The sequence below is a fragment of the Phalacrocorax aristotelis genome, chromosome 10 (genome assembly GCF_949628215.1).
Source record: "Phalacrocorax aristotelis chromosome 10, bGulAri2.1, whole genome shotgun sequence".
In the NCBI taxonomy this organism is placed as follows: Eukaryota; Metazoa; Chordata; class Aves; order Suliformes; family Phalacrocoracidae; genus Phalacrocorax; species Phalacrocorax aristotelis.
The window spans coordinates 18,353,569-18,377,102 of NC_134285.1; the positions used below are offsets into that span (position 1 = coordinate 18,353,569).

The following is a 23,534-nucleotide window of genomic DNA, read 5'->3' on the forward strand; positions in this document are numbered from 1 at the left end:
TGGGGAGGGAGGTGGTGAGCTGCAGCAATCTCCAACATGACAGTGCCCTTCACCCCCCAACATCAACCCTCAGCCACTCAGTTTAAAAACTCGGATGCCCACAGAGCATGCTGGAAGTAGGGGGGAGTTGCTGTTGCCTACATTCTGCCTGACATGAGGTTTCTCTCCCTTTGCTTCCTTCCCACTTGTCCTGTCCTCCTACTGCAAGGAGTGACAGTCTGACACACCACCACCCGAGGCTCTGCTGGGAGGGCAGACACTGCATGTGCAGGTAAGGTGGAGGAGGCACACTCATGCTAAATCCTGGTGCTGAGGCCCTTCCTGGGATGCCTGGGCTGAAGTACTCTCCACTTGTTTTCTCCACTTGGAAGTTATGGAAGTTTTCTCCACTTCCATACCAGAAGCCGAGCTGGCGGGGTAGCTTGGTAAAATTTACCTAGCCATTTCCAAGTTGCCTAGAAGCATTTCTGCACTTGAATCAAGCAACAGAAAACACCTCCCATCTGTGCTGAACATAACCATTCTTCAGAGGGAGCTGAGTCAGCAGATGGAACTGAATTAGATATTTATCTAAAAAACACTGGAAAACCAGATTTTGTCCCATGCTACAGGACAGAGTGGTAAAGAGTTTGGAGCCCTAAGCAATAACCTGAGAGAGTGCCTGCTCATGTAACAGCTGTTCTTTGTCTTGCTTTCTCTAAACAACACAAGCAAACACAGGATATGAACACGATAGCCTTACAGTAAGGGTGAGAACGTAACTGCAGAAAAGTGAAGGGATTCAGAGTTCTGGCTGCCAACACACCACGACAACACAGCAGAGCCAGGATCCAACAATAGGCACTCAAATTGTATATACTGTTGTAACCATCAAAACTAGAACTACCATGTAACACTGGAAGAGAAGCAGGGCTGGATGGACAGCTGCAAGGAAAGATGTCTGCAACTCTTCCATGTGCTTCAAATTTCCTTCACAACTGTGCCTTAACAAAAGCAGAGGTGAAGAGAGTCAAGAAGATGCATTTATGCAGTAGTCCCACCCACTATCTTTTAGCAGCATCCCACTCACACTTAGAACAAGGAGATCTCGGTCAGTCATCAGTCTTCCCATTGTAGGAAAAACCTACCCAGAGTGAAGAAGCGGAGGTGTGCCTCTGGTTTTAACAGAAACCAGAAAATCTCCCCAGCAGCAGCTAAGGTGTGATGGATGAGTAATGAGTGCAAGGGGCTGAGTATCAGCACCTTAACATGGTCACCAAAAGTGGCAGAAGTAATCTCAGATTTCTGGATCTTCTTTTAGACACCACACAGCAGGCTTGCTGGAGGGCCTCGCTGCTTAGAGGTGAGGATGAAGGCAGCACTGTTCTCCCAGAAATGCAGGAATTCAGGTCCCTAGGAGCCCATTCCCTCCCAAGAGACAGAGACCTACTGCACAGTATGGGAAAAACACAGGTGATAAGCAGAGGATGAAACTCACACCCTCCCTGGGAATCCAGAAATACTGGGGCTTGTACCCATCTCTGGGATCCTGGGCCTTATCCTCCAGTACAACTGAATACTGGCAAAGCCTCCTCAAAAGCAGCCACCTTTCAACTCTCAACAGTCATACATATACCAGTTCAATGTCTCCAGACACAGACGATGGAGAGAAGGGAGCTAGCCTATGATATCAGGAATAACTATGGTTATTACCAAAGGTGGCACCAAGGATCAGATGCCCTCAGAGAGGATCCAGAGCTGTCACAGAGCTGGAGACTGCTATTTTACTCAAAGGTGACGGCAAGAGGCAGAGGAAAGCAGAAGAAGGAAGGGTAAAGCAAAGAGAGATAATGACATGGCTTTGTAGCTGGCTATATCTACAGGACAAGCAGGAAGCTAAGCTACCAGGTCCCAGGAAGAATGCTGTGTCTCCTGGGTTGGCTCTGTTCTCTCCTAATGCCAACAGGTGTTGCTAACTTGAGGACAGATTTCAGATTAGTAAACACAGCCATGCATGCAACCACACAGTAACAGGAAAAAGTGTCCTCTGGTCCAGATTCAACCATAATGGGCACAGTGAGGAGCAACTCAGAGCTTAGTTTGGAAAGATGCCATCAAAACCACTGCTAATTAGCTTAGATGGAGCCTGCTAACCCAAAATATGCAAACTCTGTCCCACCCAGCCTCTTTGCGGGAGCTGCATCTATCTGGCAAAACTCAGAGAAGGCTTCAGCTGTACTCTTCCTTAACGGGTGTGAGGAGATCAGACTCCAGGGAACTGCACGTCCTGGTGTGTGGTGTCTCAGGGCTGCATGGATCATGGCAGAGCATGGCAGGATCAGCACTCTGAGTTTCAGAGCAATAAATAGAAGTAGGTTTATCACCTGACCAAACAGACAGTAGCTTTATCCTGGCTGGAAGGTTGCACACCAAAGGAGTTGCTGGGCATGCACTAGCCGTCTCTTCCCACCCTTCCTGCATGTGCTGCCACTAAATGAAATGACTGTGCTGGGCTTTGGAGAGACTTCTGGTGACACCGTAGCAAGGAAGAGCTCAGCAGACCAGAGGCGCGTGTCTGTGGAAGGTCCAAGAAACAGTCCACAGGACTTGGACATGAATGAAGGTGGGATTGTAGAGATGTGCGAGCAGAGTGGGCTCATCCTCTCACAACATCTTCAATGCCTAGACTCTCTCCTCAAGAGCACCTTCCAGCCAGGCCGAGATCAGCCAGCTCCCACTCCTCAGGAAATTGGCCAAGAATTTATAATTGTGACAATGAAGGATTCTGAAACTCTGCCAAGATTCTCCTTTAAGATACCTCAAGTAGCTTTCACACAGATGGGCCTGGCTTGAGAGAGGGGGACCAGTCAACTGGGAAACGTGATGCTTACCATCCTGGCCCAGACAGAGCGAGTGTGAAGTGTACTGGGGGAAAACAGCTTCCAGATGGGATACGAAGCTCATAGCACAGTCTCATTTTGCATTATTTGCTCCTGCTATCTCCCCTTCCCTTTCACACCCTCCTTCTTTCTCCTTCTAACTATGCTCCAAAGCCAAGAAATAGCACGAGATGTGTTTCCAAAGCTGTATTACCAGCAAGCGGTCAGGGAGGGGGCAGCCAAGGGACAGAAACACAATGGCGAGGATGTGCTGGGTTTCCTGATCCAAGTCCGATTTCTAGCTGCCCATCCTCTCACCGCAGTTCTGGGAGGATGGGGAGGCAGCGCCCGAAGGGGACAAGCCAGCGTGCACAGGTACAGGGGAGGCAATGACCACCGCATCTCCAGGCCCAACAGAGAGCCTCAAGCTGCTCTGGTTCCACCAGAGAATCTGCTCGGGCTGAGGCCACCTCAGCCACAGGGAGAGAGTGCAAATCTGTCAGCTGCTGGCTCCTGTTCCCTCCCACTGCTGGTGACCAACATAGGCACTGACTCTTCCAAACATATTTCCACCACATGTTTTCACCCTGACCTCATGCTTAGGGTTGTCTAAATAGCATGCTGTATGTGCGTGTGTGCACTTCTAATTCAAACACCCTTTCCTGTTGTACAACAGTTATCTTGGGAGCTAATGCAAGGCATGCAGACATCCAAATGCGAGCTCTCTATTCCCCCCCCCCACCCAGAGCTGCTCTTAGACCTCTGGGGACCCCAAGCAGACACAGAGGCATTAAGCCTTCTCCTCTGCCAGTTGTGCACAGGATGCCTGGAGGTGCCGCTCTTGTAGCCCAGTGGCACCATGCACGACTCAGGAGGGGACAGTTTCCTCTCCCTGGATCCACTTCTCCTGTGTGGTCACCCTGGCTGCATCTGTCCCTCCCTTTCCCTTTCACACTTCCATCATTTGACTGTGACTTTCCCCTTCCCACCTCTGGCTGGGCTCTTTGGAGACAACCTCCCTTCAGGATCAGCCTGGTTCTCACAGCCTCCCTGCTCCCACCACAATGGTCTTGCTCCAAGGAGAAAGTGGCAAGGGGCTAATCCAGCTGGGCAGCAGCCCAGGCCAGGGAGATGAAGGGCCTTTGCAGGTTGGAGGTTCTGCTCATGCTGGCAGGCAGTGCAGATGGGGAGGGGACTCTTCAGAGTTTTCTCTTTTCTTTTTGAAAGTATTTTTCCTCTTTGCTTGCCAAGATAAATCTCCTGTCCCAGCTGTGACATCTGCATTTCCCTTCTCTGCTTTCACTAAGGAATGAAGCCCCCTGCACTCCAGCTTCACAGCCGACGTTTCCTTCACATTCCAGGAAAGAAGAGTCCATATACTCCAGACAGTCCTTCTTCTCTATTTAAAATGCAGTGAATTTTAGACCTTGTGAAAGTGAAGGTCTTGACAGCATTAATGAGATCCAGGCAGGATGGACAGATGCTGCACGCTTTTCTCCTCACTGTCTAGTTGGTGCATCTACACCCCAAGGGGCACAAGCGATCATCCAGCCACCTCTTGGCTCTGTCAAACTCCCTCTTGTGCCCCCCTGTTCTGACCTGTATTACTCTTGGTCTCTCCTGTCATGTACCACAACTCCCTACTGCTCCACGCCTGGTCTGCCCAGGCCCCTGGTCTGCCTGGATATCTTGCCACTGACCTGCTACCCCGCTGCTGTTCCTGCTTCACCACATGGCAAAGGCTGAAGAGCTTCAGGCCAAACCATCTGCAAAACCCACTGCTATTTCCCTCCAGTAGCAGGACTTGGGGTTTCCCCAACAAGCGGCACCCCATAGCCTTTCTCAAAGACTGCCAGCAACGCCCAAGTCATGCGTGGTTATTTTCAGCATCACACCTTGGACTGTATGGCGGACCAAATGCTTTCCTGACACCCAGCCTCCGAGAGCCGGAGGGTTTGACTGAACCTGACCTGAAACCAGGCCCAGAATTTATTGCTGTCTGTAGAATAATGTGGAATGACAGAAATAAGTGGGTTAGGGTCACTGAAGGCAAGACAGGTGACCCGCTTCCCCACAGGCAAGCTGTGCCATCAGCTCCCTCCCTGCAGGGACTGCAAGCCATTGCTCCTCATCAGCAGCCATGTCCCCGGTGCCTTGCAGAGTCCCAGCAAGGCTCAGGCACAGCTCGCTGTGGAAACCTCCTTCCACTGTGCATCCGTGCCAAGGACCTGGATTTACAATTTCCAGTGCTAGGCGCCACAAGACCTAGGAGGGACGACAGAGGCTCAAGATACAATCAGGAGAAGGCGATTGAGGGAGCAGTGCCAAGGCGAGGGCGCTACCCTGAAGTGAGGAAGCAGCAGTAATGCAGACCACTGAGGTCACCACCCGGACCACGGGTGCCCACAACAGCTTCACTCTGTCAGGTGGAATGGCCCGATGCTCCCGAGCGAGCAGGGGGTGCCCGGCCGGTCCCCGATACCCGGGGTCCGGTGAGGGGCGGCCGGTGGGTGCGGGGAGGCTCTCGCCTTCCCGCCCTTCGCTCGCTGCCGGCGGTTAACGGTCGCCACGGCACGCTTCCAACGGCCGGCAGCGGCGGTCGCTTATTGGCCGGTGGAGTCGAGCGGCGGCCAATGGGAGGCGGCTGCCAGCAGAGGCGCGCGAGGCGGGCGGGAGGAGTGCAGGGTTAGGACGGAGCGGTCCGCGGCTTGCCGCGTCTCACCTCACGGCTCGGGCCCGGCTTTGTGCTGGTTCTGCCTCGCCGCCCCTCACGGCTCTCCCCCGGCTCCCCCGGGCTGTCGGACGGCTCGAGGAGGCGCTGAGGACGCTGCGGTTGAGAGGCAGAACCTGCGGGAGGGGGGTGCAGCCCTTGAGAAGGCCTCGCATTTGCCCCTTCGCGTCTCTTTCTTATCCTGGGATGTCTTAATGAGTGCCTCAGAGGGCGTCCTCCCAGCCTCTCCAGGAGACTTACCCCTTCGGGTATGTACTGCTCCCACGCTTTGCAGTAACCTCCATGGCAGGCATAAAGGTTTTGTGTTTTTCCCTCCACTCAGCCCCAGCGGGGGGGCGGAGGGGAACCCGTCATCTGACAGAACGGGTGATGTTAAAAAAACACCCACACAATAGAATCATAGAATATGTTCAGTTGGAATACAGATTGCATCAAAATTTTGTGGCCGTGATCGCAATATCCAGCTCAGACTTTGCGAGCCTGCCATTCATTGGGGAGGAATCTTGGGAGGCACCCAGGCACAGGGGAAGTGGGCGAATTAAGTCTTTAACTTACATGTTTTTGCCCCTGAAAGGAAAAAAGAAAAAAAAGGAGAAAAAGGTATGTGGAAAGTTGAAATCTGCCAGGCTGTGACTGGGTTTCCCAGCAGCCCTGAAGGAGGCACAGAAGGCACCCACTGCTGCAGTGGCAGAAGAGTCATGGACACTGGCATACCCACACCTGGATTGAGTGTGCTTAGCATAAATGGGGTCAGCAGCCAGCAGGGACAGTGGTGCTATGTGAGGGACTGGAAACACCCTGCGAAAGGAATGACTGTGCAGCAGTGCAGAGCCCAGGGCGAGACGAATCAAGACAAGTGGTACACCCCTGGTGTGGCCATCTGTGTGCCCTCAAACCATCAGAGCAGGTATGCATGTGCTAGGGAGGAGGGGGAACAGGTCAGCCTCCCCTAGGGCAAAACAGGTTTCACTGGCCCCAGCGTGGAAAACAGCGTTTTTCTGTTGCACGAGACTCACTGAGTCTGCAGAGGCAGGAGCACCTCTCCTCCCAGCAGCAGCACCCTGGAGGATAAAGAGGAATGCCTCTGCTTTCCAACGAGTTTCTGCTGTGTGTATGCTACACATGCAATGAATGTCCCAATTTTCCTTTGGCGTACAACTCCCTTGCAGCCAACTCTGTTAAAAAAAAATTAGAGCAGGACTTAAACCATATGCAGAAGTGGACACAACCCTCTCAGGATGAAACATTGAGATCAGCCACTCTTAACCCTCATTTGGCAGAAGATTTGGGGACTATTTCTAGGACCGTGAAAGGTAAATAAAAAGTTTTTCCTTGAAGGCCTTTCTTGAGCTCAGAGAACTGAAGACACCTGCTTGCTACAAAACAAAGCTGCTTTTATTTCTTGAGCTGTTGTGGTGGCAGCTGGGCTGTGTTTGAACGGAGATGCGTGGGAGATATTCTCTGTGGGAATGCAGGTACCCCTGGGCAAGCTGGCAGGTGTCTCTTCCTCTTCTCTGCCCCTTCCCAAGCTGAGGTCAGCACAGTCTCCAGGCAGAGACTTCACACGAGCAGTAGCTCTGAGGGAAAGAAGCTGTATCGTCAGAACTCCCCCCCAGCTCTCTGCCCTCTTGTCTGAATTGGTGCTTCACCTCTTTGTGTTAAGTTGGCAGCCTCAGCTGAGTTTGCAGTGGGCTACCAAAGACACCCTAACTCCACACTGTGATGGGGCACCAGGAGTCTTTCAGCTGCTGGTCTTTCAGCATCAGGCGGAGAAAGTTAACGTGACCTTTATCCCATTATGCGTGAAAATGTAATCCGCCATCTTTGGGAAGGCCCTGTCTGATATGTTATCACAATCCACCTTCACCCAAGCGTGCCCTTTGCAGACCCCAAACACATCCATCCCTTTTCAGTCCTCACAGAGACACAGCAGCTAGAATGCAATTGAGTGCCTGCAGCCATGCCTGTTGGCGTGTGGCATCCCCACATGACCTAGGGGTACAGCTGCAGCCCAGACCTGTAAATCTAGAGGCAAAATCTACCCTGGGAGAGCCCACATGGATTTAATTCTGTGTGGCACATCTGCCTGGACAGTTTAGGGAAAAATTCTGCATGATGGAGAGGGAAACATGGTGCAACAAAAGGCAGCAAGCAGGGCAAATGAAATAAAATGCTGCTTTACTCTGCATTATGTGAACTATACTGCCATGCTGCAGTGAAGCCGAGCTCACATTATCCCTGAAAGATGTGAGATACAGTTAAATACAATTAAAAATAAAGAGGTGCAACTTCTCAAGCCAATTGCCAGTCAGTAGGATAGAGAAGTTTATTCAATAACCAAAATAAACTGGAATAAACGCCACTCCACCACTTCTTCCATCTTTCTTGGAAGCTTCTGGCCCTGCCCAATGCTGGGCTGAGGCCACCAGAGTTGGCAGATTTCTGCCTTTACACAACTTGTTACCCACATGCCATTATGGGCCTTTTTTTCTGCATCTTGCAAGAAAGGCAGTCTAAGCAATGAGAAAGGTGCCCTGGGAGATAGAGGAAATCTGCTTTGGGAGATAACCAGAGAGGGAGTAAAGGTCTGTATTATCTTTACAATCAGCTTCATTTGTCTCATTGAAACTGTTTCTCTTTAGTGCTCAGAGAGCAAAATTGGAGATAATTCACATTTTGTCCCCTGGCAGGTCCCTGGAGACCCATAAAGAAAAGCAGGCCTTGGAAGAGGAAGATAGCTGTACTCTGTTCAAGTCCAAAAGCTGAGGCATGCAGCTAATACCAAACATTACTGGTGGCTTTCATTCCTTGGGCTTTTGTAAAGGGCAATTACAGAGCAACTAAGTCTGGACCAGCTGATTTGTAACTCAAGGATGTGAGGGATTTTCACCCAAAATCCTGAGAGCAAGAGCTGTGACTCTCTTCAGTGGCTGGGCTGGGCAAGAGCTGGGTTTTACAACCAGCAGAATGAATAGGGTCCTGCACCAGGACTGTTTGCAAAGCAATTCAGCTTGGAATGCAGATTTCTGACCTGCTGCCAATATCCCAGTGGAAAATCTGTGCCCTGAGCAGCAGATAGGAAATTAAACTTCAGCTCCAATGCTGAGGGTATTATTTTCACCTCCGCGGTGGAGCTGCAGAAGCCAGAGTCTCTGGAGAATGAGAAAAGCCTTCCTAGCCCACGAAGGGCATTAACACCTCTCAGACCATTGGTCACTAGGGGGCAGCCTGGATTAACGCCATCCTGGGGGAGAAGGAAGGTGTGATGTTGGTGAACAAAGGGTCAAAGCCCTTCGTTTCCAAGGGTGAGGATGGAGGTCTAACTTGTCAGAGATAATGCAGTCACTTCAAACACAGGATGAAAAGCAAGGTTGAAGGAGAAAGGCAGCCTGCACAAACCCTTTCCTGGCTCTCCAGCTATCCCCTCTCCAAGCCACCTTCTCCACAACAAGGCCCAGCAGCCAAGTACCCTGTAGCTGGTGAAAAGAAGTAGACATGTGACAATGCCTGGGATTGTGTGCTCAAGTCAGAAACTTCTGGGAAGAAAAGATCCCATGTTCCTTTCAAGACAGGAAACCTATTATGCCCTGGAAACCTGCCCTGAAAGCTCCTGTGTCTGAGATGGAGCAGGCATCTGCACCCCAGCATCAGAGGGGCATCTGCAGAAACTGGTGGATTGGGAAATCCATTCTCTGGACATCCCTGGAGCAGCACAAGGAGATGATGGATGGCTTCATGGGTTTTAGGGCCTGGAGGAACCGGTCTGGTAATCAAATACAGTTCCTTACATAGCTGAGTGCAGGAGCTATGTTCATGCCTCCTGCTTCAAACTCATCAACTGCAACTGAGCTTCACAGAAAGCAACATCTCATCATGGTTTAAAAGCTTCAGATAAATCCACCCGTCTAAAAAAAAAAACTGTTGTAGAAGCTAACTACAGTCACCAAACATATGAGTCATTGCAAAGAGGGACTCTTTCTTAAGCCTCCAAAGTGTTTTCTCAGGGTTTTTGCTCTTAGATGAACAAGTCCTTACTACCAGAGGTCTTTCTGACCTCTTAGAGCATGGCCACCGTACCAGCTGATTCTGCAGATAGCAGAAACAACACTGGTCTCCCTGCAGGCAGGGGAAACTTGAGGACTTATTTAATGATGGCAGGTTGTGGTCATGTAATACCACATTAGTAACAGATTCAAAGATTAAATTATCTTTCTGTATAATTAAATGCTAGGTTTTCATATAATCACATCACAGGTGGAAATGAGTGATACCTGTGGCAAAAAAGTTACAGCCTTGCCATGGTGGCCAGGGCTGCAAAGCAATAATGAAGGTTCTGCGAGCCCTAGAAAATCAAGATAAAATCTGCAGTGGTTTGGCTTCTGGGCATCCTTTCAGTCATGGCCTTATTATGCAGATATATAATCCAGGACCAGAGCAACAATAACCTCTTAGTACCTATCATGGTGTTACATGCAAGAAAAGAGAAGAAGCATCAGTGAGACCTTCCCCTTCTGTTCCTTAATCCTGATGCCAAGTGACTTTTCCTAAGTATGGAGTTCTTCTTATATATTAAATCCTTCCCAAGTGCCCAGCGTGTGCCCCAGCATAGACGCACCCAGCCCCTGTTCCTGTCTGGATGCTCACAGCAGCAGACCTTCTCTTGCCACTCTCTTCCCTCATGCCTCTGCTTCCTGGGTGTTCCCTGCTTCACTCCTCCATCACCTCCCTCCTGTCTCCTTTCTCCGAAAGGGTGCACACATCTGGCTTGCCTTTATTTTGTGATAAATCTCACCCTGCATCTTAGGTTCATTTTCTGAAAGTTTTGAATGGTGTCTTGGAAATGCTGTTGGACAATAGGAGCTCTTTGAACCCAGGCCAGCTGGACGGGACTCCTTGCATTGCAGCTGACATGCAGGCTTTGGCGGTCTTTCTCGACTCTTTCCTCTCTTCTCTTTTCTGTACAGCATTTGAATTGTCCTTAAACTTTATTTTTGGAGTGGGCAGTGCGTTTCTGAATCTTTTCATCATTATATTATTATTAATTATGGTAATGACTATTTCTTTTTTTGCTGGCACTCCTGTGTGGATCTCTCCTCTCTCGCTTAGTGTCTTGGGTAAGACTACCTTGGCTGCAACCCACTTAAGCAGTGACTCAGAATCCCTGGCCCACTCCCAGGAGAGATGCAACAGTTTTGCCAGTCAGTTTATAAAGAAGCCATCGTTTTCCTCAGCTACTCTCTCAATCAGCAGAGCTCAGTTGGGTGGAGAAGCTCTGCTCTGTGGTTCCAGTGAGTCCATCCCTGGTGAACAGGCCATCCCTGGGACATTATGAAAGCAGAGCCCTGCTCCCTCCGGGTGCAACCAGGACAACTTCTGAATCAGACAGTAGGATTATCTGCTGAAGAAAATTTTTGCTCCCTAGGGGTCACTGTGCTCAACTTCCCCATTTCCAAGCCCCTGGAAGAAACAAAGCTAAGCAAGGTATGTAGGCAGGATAAGACATTGTGAGGGAGGGAGTTCTGTGTGCTCACATCAAATCGTTGCCTAATGGCTCATCACACAGCTACCCACATCTCTTGAGTCAGAGCGGAGGACAGCACACTCTGAAGCAGGCCCCTCGTATTGCTGGATTTGAGGTTTGCTTGCAGCAGTGGTACGCTGTAGAGAAGTCTTATCTTCATTCTCTGGGCATCTCAGACCTTTCCAGCCATGCGGGAGGGTGGGAGTTGCTCTGTTTCTGAAGGCAGGAGGCGACCTATAGCTCTCCTGTTTGCTCTTCCACACACTGAATTTGTGTAGCGAGGAAGACCACTTTGCTCCTGTGTGGCTCCTTTAACTTAAAGACGTCCAAATAGTGTGCTTTTATGGAGGCGGATGTGCAAACCCTCCTGATTTCATGTGCTGGGAAGGACTCAAGAAAAAAGAGGTGGCTGGTCTTGGTGAGGCATGTCTTTCTCCCACAGACCTTGGAGGGAAAACGCAAGCCTGAATCCTTCCCATTAGACTACACTGCCTCCTGGAAATGGCACTGAGCTATGGAGGGAAGATCACAGGCCTTCCCCTAACAAGGGTGGGCACTTGGCAGCATCAGATCACGTCTTCCCCAGTTCCCCTTCCCATGTGCTGGGAAGCCCACCTGCTTCACAGGGCAGCTGAGATCCCTGGTGCTCCCCAGTGCTGGCGTTAGCAAAAGAGAGGGACTGAGATCATCAGTTGCTTTTTACTCACTTCTACCAAAAGGACGAACAGGTTTTGGGCCAAATAAAATTCACCTTCTTCCCATTCTGCTGCAAGACCCATCAGGGCAGGGAAGCCCACAAGTAGCCAAGAAAGGGGGTCTCACCAGCCCTCTCAGTGCTGGTGTTGAAGGCTGACTCCTGAGCTCAGCTGCAGTGGCCCAGACACCAGGCAGAGGTGTCACCCTCTCTCCAGCCATGGCACAGTGCAAGCCACAGCTGGTCCCCATGCAGGGCTACCCCTCCCTGGCTGGCAGGCTGGCCACGTCTGGCCTCTGCTCCGCACCGGCAGAGTGGCATTGCTTCTTCAGCTTGAGGAATGCAAACTGCCTGAGCTGCTCCTGAGGATCGGCCAGGAAAAGTCCACAAATAGCAACAGGAAATCAAAATGCCCGCTCCAGACATGCACCAGATATGAGGCCATCCAGCACAAGGAGAAAAATCAAACACTGGACAATGGAGATTACATCATGCTGTGGATAAACCTGTGAGCCTGTCCAGCTGGGGCCATGCCAACAGGTCCAGATGGCCCAGGAATGCTAACTGCATAGCTACCTCTCTCTTGTCTTTGCTTTTTCTTTCCTCTTTCTTTCCCTATTCTCCATCGCTCCTGGCCTTCTTCCCTCTTCCCTTTCCCAGAATAAATCAATAAATCCTCTGGTGTCTCTACATAAGCAAATTTAATTGAATATCAGAACTCCATCTGAGACCAGTGGATGGGACACTAGTCTGGACACTGGTCTCTGGCACTTACACGTAGGTATCAAGGCTGCTGGGTAACCTCATCCACACTGCATAGCTGCTGGGGTTGACATAGTAATGTATGCCTTCATCTCACCTGGCTTTGTAGCCCCTGGCTACAAAGGAGGAGGTTGCCAGGGCACCTCCCCTGGAGCCTGAAGTATGCAGGAAAATTAAGAAATGAGCATTGCTCCTGCTCTGCTGCAGCTCACCACAGCTGCTCACAGCTGCCACTGACTGCTTGCCGTGGCTGCAGTTACAGGGGGAGGGAGAAAACAGTTTTGGTCTCACAGATAGCAGCCTCTGGCTGCCACCCTGGTACTAATTTGTGACAAAGAAAGGAGTGCAGCACCCTCCGTTCTGCCCCCAGCATTAACCAAAGCTCAGTTTTCTCCCTGTGTGATAAAAACAGGGCTCGTAGACATGTAAGAAAAGAATGAAAGGTGTGTGCTTTGCTGAGCCTGAAAAAGGGCTGCAGGCCATTTGCTTATTATTTAATGCTTTTAATGCTAATCCAGCTGCTGGACTGCTGCCGACCATATTTGACAAATCCTGAAGAGCAGGAATGGCATCAGAGAACGGGAAAGCAGCCTTTGCATCGCTCTTCCCAGTAGACAATGGCGATCCTAAATACAACAGGTCAGGCAGACTTACTGTGGGCAAAATGCACCTCCAAAGAAGAAAGGCAAAGCACAAAACCTTGTGCTGAGCAGCAGAAGGGTCTCCTGATCCTTGAATGCCCTGCGAGGGGACTGATAAAGCCACGGCACTCTGGTACTTCCAGCTTGTTACCTCCTTCTCAGATATAAACCAGATGAGACATACCTTGGGAGCTTGGGAACTCAGTGCAGCCCTGACCACGCAGCAATTTCGGGCAGAAATGTAACAGGGTGCTCTCAGCAAGTTGCACCAAACCCCTGCAAACCAGGGTTTGCGACTGAGCCAGCATCTGGTTGTGCAGTGGAGGATGAGGTATGAGTACAGCCCATTCACTGCATTTATAAAGCGCAAATTGTTTGGTTTTCAGAAAGGCCCAAAGAGGTCAGGCCAGAAACAGCATGGTCCAAGTACTTCAGTTTGAATCCTGATGCTGACCAACGCAGTCATTCAGACTGACACAGAAAGATTACTCTGGATTAGCTTGAAGTATCTGAGGTCAGAATCAGACACGTGCGGTCCCCAAGGGTCATGAGCAGGAGAGTAGCAAAGGATAGCTGGGACATCAGTGGAGAATGGACCTGGCAAACTGATGAAGTTGCAAATATCATCTCTAGCTGCAAAGTAATTCAAATTGGCTCTAACTGGGGAAGCAAAGTAATAGCTCCTATAGACCCTTCCTGGCAGGTGTCTACTAGCAAAACCCCACCCAACTCTAACTTTTCATTAACCTGCTTCACCCATTGATGGCACTGCCCCATGGCAGTAAGAATAAGGATGCACACTATTTTATAGATGGCAAAGCTGCATCGCCGCAAGTGACACCCTGAAGATCTCACGCAGAGTAACTGGCAGAGCTGGGACTAAAATACAGTTCTCCCATTGCCGACAACTTCACTGCACCGCTGTCCATAAAGAGAATAAAAACACGACAAAACCAAACCCAACATCATTCAATTGGCAATTCAATATTTGTGGCTCAACAGCACCTCATCAACACTCGGAGACTGCCACATTTGCTTGGAAAGAAGAGCCAGATTTCCAGCACTCCCTGGGCAAAGAGCTCTCAGATCGAAAGACTGAAAAGGCTTTGAAAGAAACCTTCCATCAACAGTCTTTACAAATGTCAGAGCTGGTTTCCTCCTCCCTGAGCTGCCTGGCTTGCAGTCCCTCCCCTGGGGCAGCAGTGAGCTCAGCCAAAAGCACCTGCCCAGCTCCTTCCTTCAACTGTCATGAATTTACATGACTCATTTAACATTGAGCTGCTCTGACAAGCAACAATTAACTATCGAGTCTCTGGTCCTGGGTCCTCTCATTCACCCTAGTCTCCCACTGCCTCAGCTATCCCTTCTGGAGGGAAAAGCTCTCGTCCCAGGAGAGGGAGGGCTGCAAATACTGCAGAGCCAGGAGCAGGTTTGCAAGGCAGACCCTCTGTGCCTCAGCCAGCAGAGATGTGTTATTCTTGAGCTGCAGTGCTCCCACATGGACATGCCATAGCATCGGGAGGAGAAGCCGGTGTCCCTATGACACTGTGGTGGGGAGTTCTTTGGGCATCGGTCTAAGGAAGCTCACCTGCAGGAGGGATGCTGACAATCCAATATGAGCGTCCAAAACTAATGTTGTATCCAGCTCCCTCCTGTGTAATGTGCTTGGTGTCAGGCCCAAGCTGTATTTCTCCTCCAGCCTTGGCTGCCAGGTTCCTCCCAGGGGAGCCCTGACATTCTGTTGCAGGGGAACTCCTGACACAGATCGCTGAGCTGAATGCGTTACGTTGCATCTATTCTAGGAAAAATGTTAACTGTGTTTTGAGCAGGCTTTGCTAATCGGGTCAGCCAGACTGACCTGAACGAACATTTTTCCTAATCAAGACAAAGTCACAGTGTAAAGAAGCCAAAAGCAATTTTGCTGAGGTAGTCAAGAATGACTTTCCTCTGGAACAGGCTGGACAGTGATCATAATGAATGACCTCACATAAGCCATCACCTTTGAGCCCTAAAGATGGTACTAATTACCCCAGCACTGGTTTAAATTACATGCTAGTTTCATGGAGAATAGCCCTGCACATTGCTTCCATCCTGTATGAGGGATTTCTGCAGTCTTAGAAAGTGAGAAAATAAAATAGGAAGAGAAAGAAAGAAGTGAAAAAGAGTGTGGATATCTACAGTTCCAACCTTCAGGAGACCTTTTTCTGGCAGAACAATGTGTCAAGATCAGTGTCAAGTATCTATCACTTGGACACTGACCAGACCAGAGCAGCTCCACATGATTTCAAAGGCAGACAGCCCTGGAGAGATTTAAGAAAACTGGAGTAAAAGGAGAAATGCAAAGAAATAGAAGAGAAGGTAGGTAAAGAAGTCAGAAAGGGATGGCTGAGAGGGGAAGGCTGGGGTGTTCACGTTGGCTCAGGAGACTACAGGCAAGGAAAACCTTAAATGATGTGACCCTACAGGAAAACAGAAGCAAAAAAAAATTGTTTTCTTGAGCAGCTGGGAATAAGTTAGACAGATGTAAACACTGCATGGCAGACATGTGGGGAGCAACTGGGTTGAAAGACACAGCTTGCCTTTCAGCATGCTACCTGCAGTCCCCTGCCACTCTGGCCATGCCCTCAGCTCCTCACAACCTTTCAGCTATTTCTGCTCTGAGGGTTGATGCAAAACATGCAGGCGTCAACCCAAGAAAACGCCTAACAACTCACAACACAAGTTGAGCTCCAAAGACAGGAAAGAGTAAGAAAAGGGCTCCATGCAAACACCCAGCCTGTCCTATTGCCAGGCTGAAAACACAATTGATGATTTCAGCCAGAGGATACTGAATTACATTAAAGTTGCATGCTCAGAAGTCACCAGCTGCAGCTGGACAGCCACAGTGCTAGCATGGAGGTCAGTCAAAAAACACAGCTTTGGTTCTACCCTTCCTCTCACTTCTCACCTGCCATGTGGAGACAGGAAATCCCAGCAGTTCAGATGTGTAAAGGAGGATAAATGCAGTCCCCAGAAGAAAGCTGGGATCACTGGGATATAGTAATCTGAGATTGCCCTGGAAGTGAGGACTAACATACTTGGCTCTTTCAATGGAGACCTCTCCTGAAAGAACAATGCTGGCCACAGGGTTGCCTGTGAAGCATCGGTGACTGCATTTGACCTTGTGACACAGACTTGGAATTTCCCTGGTAAATCTCCCAGCCAAATCAGACCAAGAGACAGCTCTTGGCCATCTCTTAGTGGAGCTGTAATGGTTCACTTCAGCCCTGGTGCCCTACCTGTTTCCCTATAACTGTCACCAACTGGCTTTTGCATCCCATTTGGTTTCATGCAGTGGACTGTCCGCAACAGGACAAGGATGCACAGGCTTTAGAGGGCTGACTCATCCCTTCCCTAAAATGCACTGGTACAAGTCAGTCTTGAGAATCAAATCTTCATATTGAGCACAATCCTACCTGTGGTGATGAGAAGAGGACCTGCCACATGGTTGTCACAGAGACAACTCCAGAGAGTGAAGTGTTTTCATTCACTTCCTTTAGCACTGAGAGTTTTTTAAGTAGGAAATAAGTAATACACTAAATGCTAATTGAATACTACAGTCTGAAAACCTACAGGGGAGTGCTAAGAAAAAAGGAGCAAGCACAGGAGTAGACTGTTCTCAGAGGAAACACAGGAGTACATCACAGAGGTGTCAGCCTGGCCACAATTTGAGTATCAGGGCTGCATCTGTCACTATGAAATCACTACTTCTAAAATTTCACTTTAAGAGGCTGCTTCAGAAAAAACACTCTTTCCAAATTCCTCTCTCTACCAGAGACAGCTCCATTCCAGGCTTCAGGGAGAACAACGCAGCACCAGATGGGACCAGCACAGTGCCGGATGAGACCACGCAGTGCTGGATGGTACCAGTGCAGCCCTGGATGGGCAGCAGAAGGTGCTTTGCATCAATGAACCCAACACTTGTCATGGGACTCAGAAGCCACCAGACACCATGCGTAGGCACCCGTAACAGGAGGAGGTCCAATGGAACAGTCTCAGAAGCTTCCTACAGTCTGGTCTCTAGAGATGAGACCCCCTAGGTTTTCTCCTCTCTGAAAGTGGTGGTGGCATTGAATGCCTTATGCCGGAGGGGATGGGGATCAGCTGGCAGACATGACCCGAGCTGTATGTGACTCCAGCATCTCCCAGATGGTGCTGCTGACACCCTCTCTCAGTGGGAGTGGACTGTATACACAGATGTTCTTCCACCCCCTGCCAAACCCTCCCTTTGTTTACTCTGCAAGCACTTCACCGAAGTCCTTACTGCTGCTCCCCACAATGACGATGGCTCTGCCTTCTCTGCTTAACTCTGTTTTGGACAAATGCCTTCCTGCACTCCTGCTCTGAGTTGCAACCTCTCCTCTAGCTCCGGCCTACCAGCGCATTAAAGGGTTCTCCCATTTTGGCTGAGATGAGTGTTTAGGCCAGTGGGTCCCCAGCACATGCAGGCAGTTTTCCAACAGATGAAGGTTTGTATTTAGGAAGAGTATCCCAAATGTTTATCACTTTCTTGGCAGCTAGGAGGGACACATGAATGATCCTCAGTCTCTGTGGAGAAAGTCTTCCAAAGGAAGTTCAAGTCTCTCCCCTCTTCGTCACCAAAATGGAAATGTGTTTCCTGGTGATGACCCTGTAAGGCTCAGAGAGGTGATGGTGCCGTAGGCTCAGAGACCCATGAACTGCTGTGTTCAGCTCTGGTTTCATCCTGCTGCTAACAATTCTGCAGGTGTTAAGTCCTGCTATGAGGTGATGAGGAGCAGCATGGATGTGAAGTGGAGGAACCACAAGATGGATCCAAAGAGAGTCATGGAATAGGAAGATCTAATAACTATTATTTTAGGATTCTTTTGCATCAGGCCAGGTCTGATGGCCCCAGATACTCCATGAATCTCTGACTGGCAAGTTCCAAGTGAAATTCAAAGAAAAAAGTCTTGCCTTGCCCAGTATTTGGCTGACTAACCAGGGATGTGTAACTGACCTTACCAGGCATGGGAATAGAGGGCTAAAATGCTTTCTGCGTGTGTCCCCACAAGTGACTACCACCAGTCCCAGGGACCCAGCCTCCCACTACAGCAGAGCTCTCCTCTCTAGCAGCTGGAGGGGGTGAGAAGTGGATGACCAAATCTGCCTGAGGTCTTCATTGTCACTGTGTGCGGAGATGGTGGGAGAGAGCTTACACATCATGAAGCTCACTCAGACCAAAGATCAGTCCAAGACCTAAGCACCACTTAAGTGCTATTTATGTCCCTGTAGTAGGCATAAGAGGAATAGAAGGGTGTACAGGCCTCTTGCGAGAGCAACGGTCATCCATGGTGAATAGCCTCTCTTTATCTTCAGGGAAAGCTGCCCCTAGACATTGCACCAGCCTGCTCGCTACATACAGTCCTGCTACTTCCCTCCTTTCTTCAGGCTGGGACAATATTATAGGAAAAAGCACACGGTAGGCAAAAAAGTTAGTTTGCACTCAAGGAGCAACCCACAGGGACAAGCAGTTGTTCTCCCATTCTGCTGGCTCCAGAAGATGCCGCTTGTCCCCTTGCCCAGGCATATAGGATCACACAGTGAAAGAGTGTGTTACCGTGCATTCCCCAGAGGACCCGTGTCAGCACTACTGAGACAGCCTGAATTGCCATTTTGCATCTTCTAATAGCAGAGGCCTCGACCAGCATATAGGCTATTTTCTTTTTGCCTTGATGTCTGCCTTTTGAAGGAGGTACAGAATATGCTTTGAAAAGCATAAAGTAAAAATGGAGCTGTGTTTACACGAACATCCAAAGTAATCTTTGAAGGCATTTTTTTCACACCATAAAATACAGAAACATAGTGAAGAAACAGACCCACTGGGGTACTGGGTTAAAAAGAAACACATGCCTCCTGTTTTGCTGGTTAAGTCTGGCTTCATTCTGACAGCAGTGTGTCACAAACCCAGCGAAGCACAGTGGTGAATCTGACTCAGAAGATAAGGCTTTTAGAAGATTTTCACTGCACTGATAAGGGCTGAGGGAGAAAGTAAGAGCTCTCTGAGTGCAGCTGTAATAGACTGGAAGTGAATAGATGGCTGCTCGCAGGAGTGACCAGAAATGCTGGACCAGGCAGGAGACAGACAGGTGAAATTGATAAGCAGAGACTACATGAAGGATTAGCCTCATTTATGGTGGGTCCTTGTGGCAGAAAAAAGATGAGCAAAGTTGCCTAAGTTCAAGAGCAGTAGGTGGCCTCCTGCGCAAAAGGAGACTGATAATGTTATTAGTAGCCATCATATGTAAGTCTGGTTAGCAGAAGCTAAGTGAAGTAAAAAGAAGCATTTTGTGCCCCTTGGAGATTTCCCCTCCAAGTACGAAGCAGATACCACTTCCTTAATATTAAAAAACAAACAAACAAACAAACCTTCATCACATAATCCCAGACTCACGCAGGTTGGGAGGTGGCTCAGGAGGTCTCTAATCCAACCTTCTGCTCAGAGCAGGGTTCACACTAAATGCAGACCAGGTTGCTCAGGGCTTTGTCCAGATAGGTCTCGGAAACCTCCAAGGAAGGAGCTTCCACAGTGTCTCTGGCAGCCTCTTAATTGACCTCACAATGAGAAATTGTTTCGTTATACCCAGTCTAAGCCCCCCCCGTTCCAGTTTATGACCACTCATCCTCCTGCCATGCACTTAGGTAAAGAGCCTGGCTCCATCTTCTCAGTAGCTTCCTCACCAGTGCAGGCAGGTGGCTGCTGGGTCCCCCTGGATCTGCCTCTTCTCCAGCTGAGCGAGCCCAGCTCTCTCAGCCACTCCTCACAGGAGAGGTGCTCCAGCCCCCAACTATCTCAGTGATCATTCCCCTCCACGCACTCAGATTTATCAACATCTTTCTGGTACCAGGCAGTCCAAAACCAGACATTGTATTTCTGACACAGTTTTAGGATTGTCAAAAAAAGGGGGATAATCACACCCATCAGTTTATCTGCTGCTGCCCTCCTTGGTAGCTTCTAGCCTTTGCCACTGGGACACAGCATTGTTCCACGAGCCCTGGTGGGTCAGCCACCCATCCTATGGGCAGGAGACGGTATTTGGCCTTGCTGAATTTCATGAGGTTTCTGGCGACCCATTCCTCCCACATGTCGAGGTCCTTCTGAATGGCACTCCCACACTTATTCAAATTCTTTTTTTTTTTTCTGTTTCAAGCACACAGACCTTTTTGAGGATGCGTCTACAGATGTTCCTCCATTACTTCTTTGTCACAACTTTAGATGAACAATCCAGGGAACCATTTTTTTAAAGACCAAGATGACTCATTAGGAGTGCTAAGGTTCAGGAAAGGAGAGTAGTTTAGAGACGTAACTCTTGCCCCAAAGGAGCACAGCTTCTGCAGTAAGGTTCATCCATCTTTTCTTTCGGCTTCCTTTCTGAACAGAAGAAATCATCCTCAGGAAAAGTTTCATACTGGCATTTTATGGCCAAAATTCCTGGCCTGCCCTAAGAAAAATGCTTGCTGAACAATATCTGGAAAAGTTTGCCCATCTTTGAAGCAAAGGCACTGGCAACTTTGTGAGCTATTGTGCACGGTGATGCTTTGCACAGTTCTTTGTAAAAAGAACTCCTCAACACATCTCAACATCCCAGGAGATTTGCTGGATTTAGTAAGAAAATGTAAGCATGTTCCTTCCCCCCATGTTGTTATGCAGGGTGAGAACAAAGAGGGTGGTGTATTGTGTTCTGGCTCTTGTATCACCAACAAATTTGGTTAGCGAGATGTGGCTACAGAATCTCTTATATTTATCATCTGCAGGAAGAGAAGGTATCAGCTTGACTCTGCACTCCAGCAGAAGATTGTGGTGCTGGCAGCTGGGAAAAAAAAAAATCCACAAAAGCATTTCTTTTTCTACTTGTAAGCTGAGCACAATGACGCCTGAGTCACCACAACCTAGTTAACGTGAAGGCAAGGACATGGAGAAGCAGCTTTCCAAGCAGAAAGGCCATTTAAATGAGGCAGGACGGAGCCATCCTGCACAAGGCTGCTGCACACTTTAAACACACTGTCCAGGCAGGTGGCACCAGATGGCACTCTTACACAAAAGCTGCTTTTTCACAGGGTCTCCTTGCAGGCAGTTGTATTTAAGACATAAAGAGGTACTACATATATTGGTTAGGGGTTCCCTGACTTCTGACCACAGCCCCTGTTGCACCTAGGTAAAAGGGCTGGTGCCAATACCTAGTATTTTTACTTTGGTAGGGGAATAAATGGTCCTGGCATAAAGCACTTGGTATCAGCACAGCTTCATCCACGCTGGATGTATATGGAATTATGGAAAGCACAAGATTCCTAACAACTGGTCTCTCAGATATGAGCAGGCAAGGCCTCACAGCGCTAGCAAGCGCTCAGTCTCGGGGTGACGAGACATTGGAAGGTCTGCCTGAGCCCAGAGGGACTCTGCTGCCTCCTGTAGAGCCCGGCCAGAGTCAGCCCTTGAGGCACGGTATTATCTTGGAAATTAGGAGCTGGTGAAATTTGTAAGAGATGGGGCTGCCTGCATAATCTCGTTCCCAGACCGGTGTGCCTCTACCCACTGAGTGTGGGACACTTATATATGTAAATTCTGCATCTCACTTTCTTCTCCACAGGAGAGGCAGCACAAAAGGCTTTGGGTACCTTCTGTGTGGCAAAGCAGAAGTGGATTCATCAGGCATTTAACGGCTACAGCCCTCCTTTCTCTGTCCCCTGCTTCTGTGTCGTGGTGCTGGCATCTCCCCCGCTCCCACTGCAAGGGCAGTCCTCAGAGACCCTCACCGCGCTACTCTGGGAACACAGGAGGTGCCACTATTGTGACAAGGCATAACAAGCCGTGGGTAAAACCTCTCCATCTGAGGCAAGCACGCTGTCCCACGGCTGCAGCTGCTCAGGGGCTGGTGGAGCCTCGAGTGCAGGCAGTGCCCACTGCCCAGCGCCGGACGATGCCCTCACCCTCACCTCAAGCCACCTCAGGGCTGTGTCTTCCCTGGCAGGGAGGCTGCAGGATTCGCGGCACAAACTCCCACAGAAAGCTTGGGCAGGAGAGCAAAGAGCCTGTGTGCGCTGCTGAGGGAGAGCTGCTGGACGGAGGACTCGGAGGACTCCTCCGAGAGGCTGGGCGGTTTCCCTAGAGGTGAACAATGCCCCTTTGGTTTCTTGGGACTGGCAAGGGATTTTCCTCCCAAGTCACTCTCACCCTTCTCTCCAGAGTAAATCAGCCCAGCCTTAACGCCAAGCAGGAGATGCTTCATCTCCCAAATGCTGCTCTGAGGAAAAGTTACAAGCGAACGAGAGTGGAGGTGCCGAGCCCGAGGGTCTCCCGACGGCGCCCGGCCGTGCCCCGGTCCCGCCGGCGCTGAGCCGCGGCAGGTTGTGCGCTCCCCGCCGGGGGCCGCACGCTTCTCCCCCAGCCACCCGGCTCAAAAAAAAAGCGCATTGTAATGAAAAAAAGAAAAAAAAAACTGTGGGTGCTCAACGGGGTCTCCGCGGGGTCCCCGGGGCCGGTCCCAGGGGGGCGCGGCGCTGGCTGTGTGCGGCGCGGGGGCACCCCGGTACCAGCATCCCCGGGGACACTCCACGTTGGGGGGCAGGACCCCGGCACACGCAGCCCCTGGGACCCCCGTCCCCGCTGCTGGGGCTGCGGCCGCCCTCCCAGGGCCGCCCCGGCGGGGAGGGGCGGCGAGAGCCAGGGCGGGGGGGGGACGACACAGGGGACTGCCGCCGGTCCCTTACCACATTGTTGAGGAAATCCGCCTCGTTGAAGTCGCCGAGGTCGAGAAAACCGGTGCCAGCGGCTGGAAAGAGCCGCTCGGCGGGGAAAGGCTCCAGGATACTGTCCATGGTGCCCGGGGAGCGGGGGCTCGGCCGCCCCCCGCGCTCCACCGGCCGGGCTCACAGCGGCGGAACGCTCCCGCCCGCCCCCCGGCGGCGGCGGCCCATGGGGCGGGCGGCGGGGGGAGCGGGCCGCCTACCGGGGAGGGGAGCACCGAGCCGGCGGCCCGTCCAGGGCGGCTGTCAGTGCCCCCGCTGCCGAGGGGCCGGGCGGGACCCGGCCGGCCGCGGAACGCCCCTCGCCCGCTCACCGGGAGCCGCCGGGGCGGGACTTCCCTCGCCGACACCCCCTTAAGGCAGCGCGGCGGCGGTAACATCCTCCGCAAGACCGGGGAGGGGGTCCCAGGGTGACGCCAATATCTGGCAGAGCCATTTCAGTTCGATGACCTGAACAAACCCTCCCTTCACAGCTATCCCCACCGGCAGAAACGCGGTGGGAGTCTCTCCGGTGGCCCCCCTGCAT

The 23,534-nt window shown here is 50.7% G+C and overlaps 1 protein-coding gene across 5 annotated transcripts in view; it reads right to left on the reverse strand.

Moving 5' to 3' along the window:
• Nucleotides 1–23,177, reverse strand: part of CREB3L1 (cAMP responsive element binding protein 3 like 1) — a 46,127-nt gene extending 22,950 nt beyond the window's left edge. For 4 of the 5 annotated variants that reach the window (XM_075105510.1, XM_075105509.1, XM_075105508.1 and 1 more), the window contains exon 1: nt 22,973–23,177. In XM_075105510.1, coding sequence (XP_074961611.1) covers nt 22,973–23,080 — 108 coding nt within the window. In that variant the 5' untranslated portion in view covers nt 23,081–23,177. Of the gene's footprint in view, nt 1–5,580; nt 5,599–22,972 lie in introns of those variants that run through there. The other variant, XM_075105511.1, reaches the window with a different exon arrangement.
• Between the last annotated feature and the right edge of the window lie 357 nt (nt 23,178–23,534).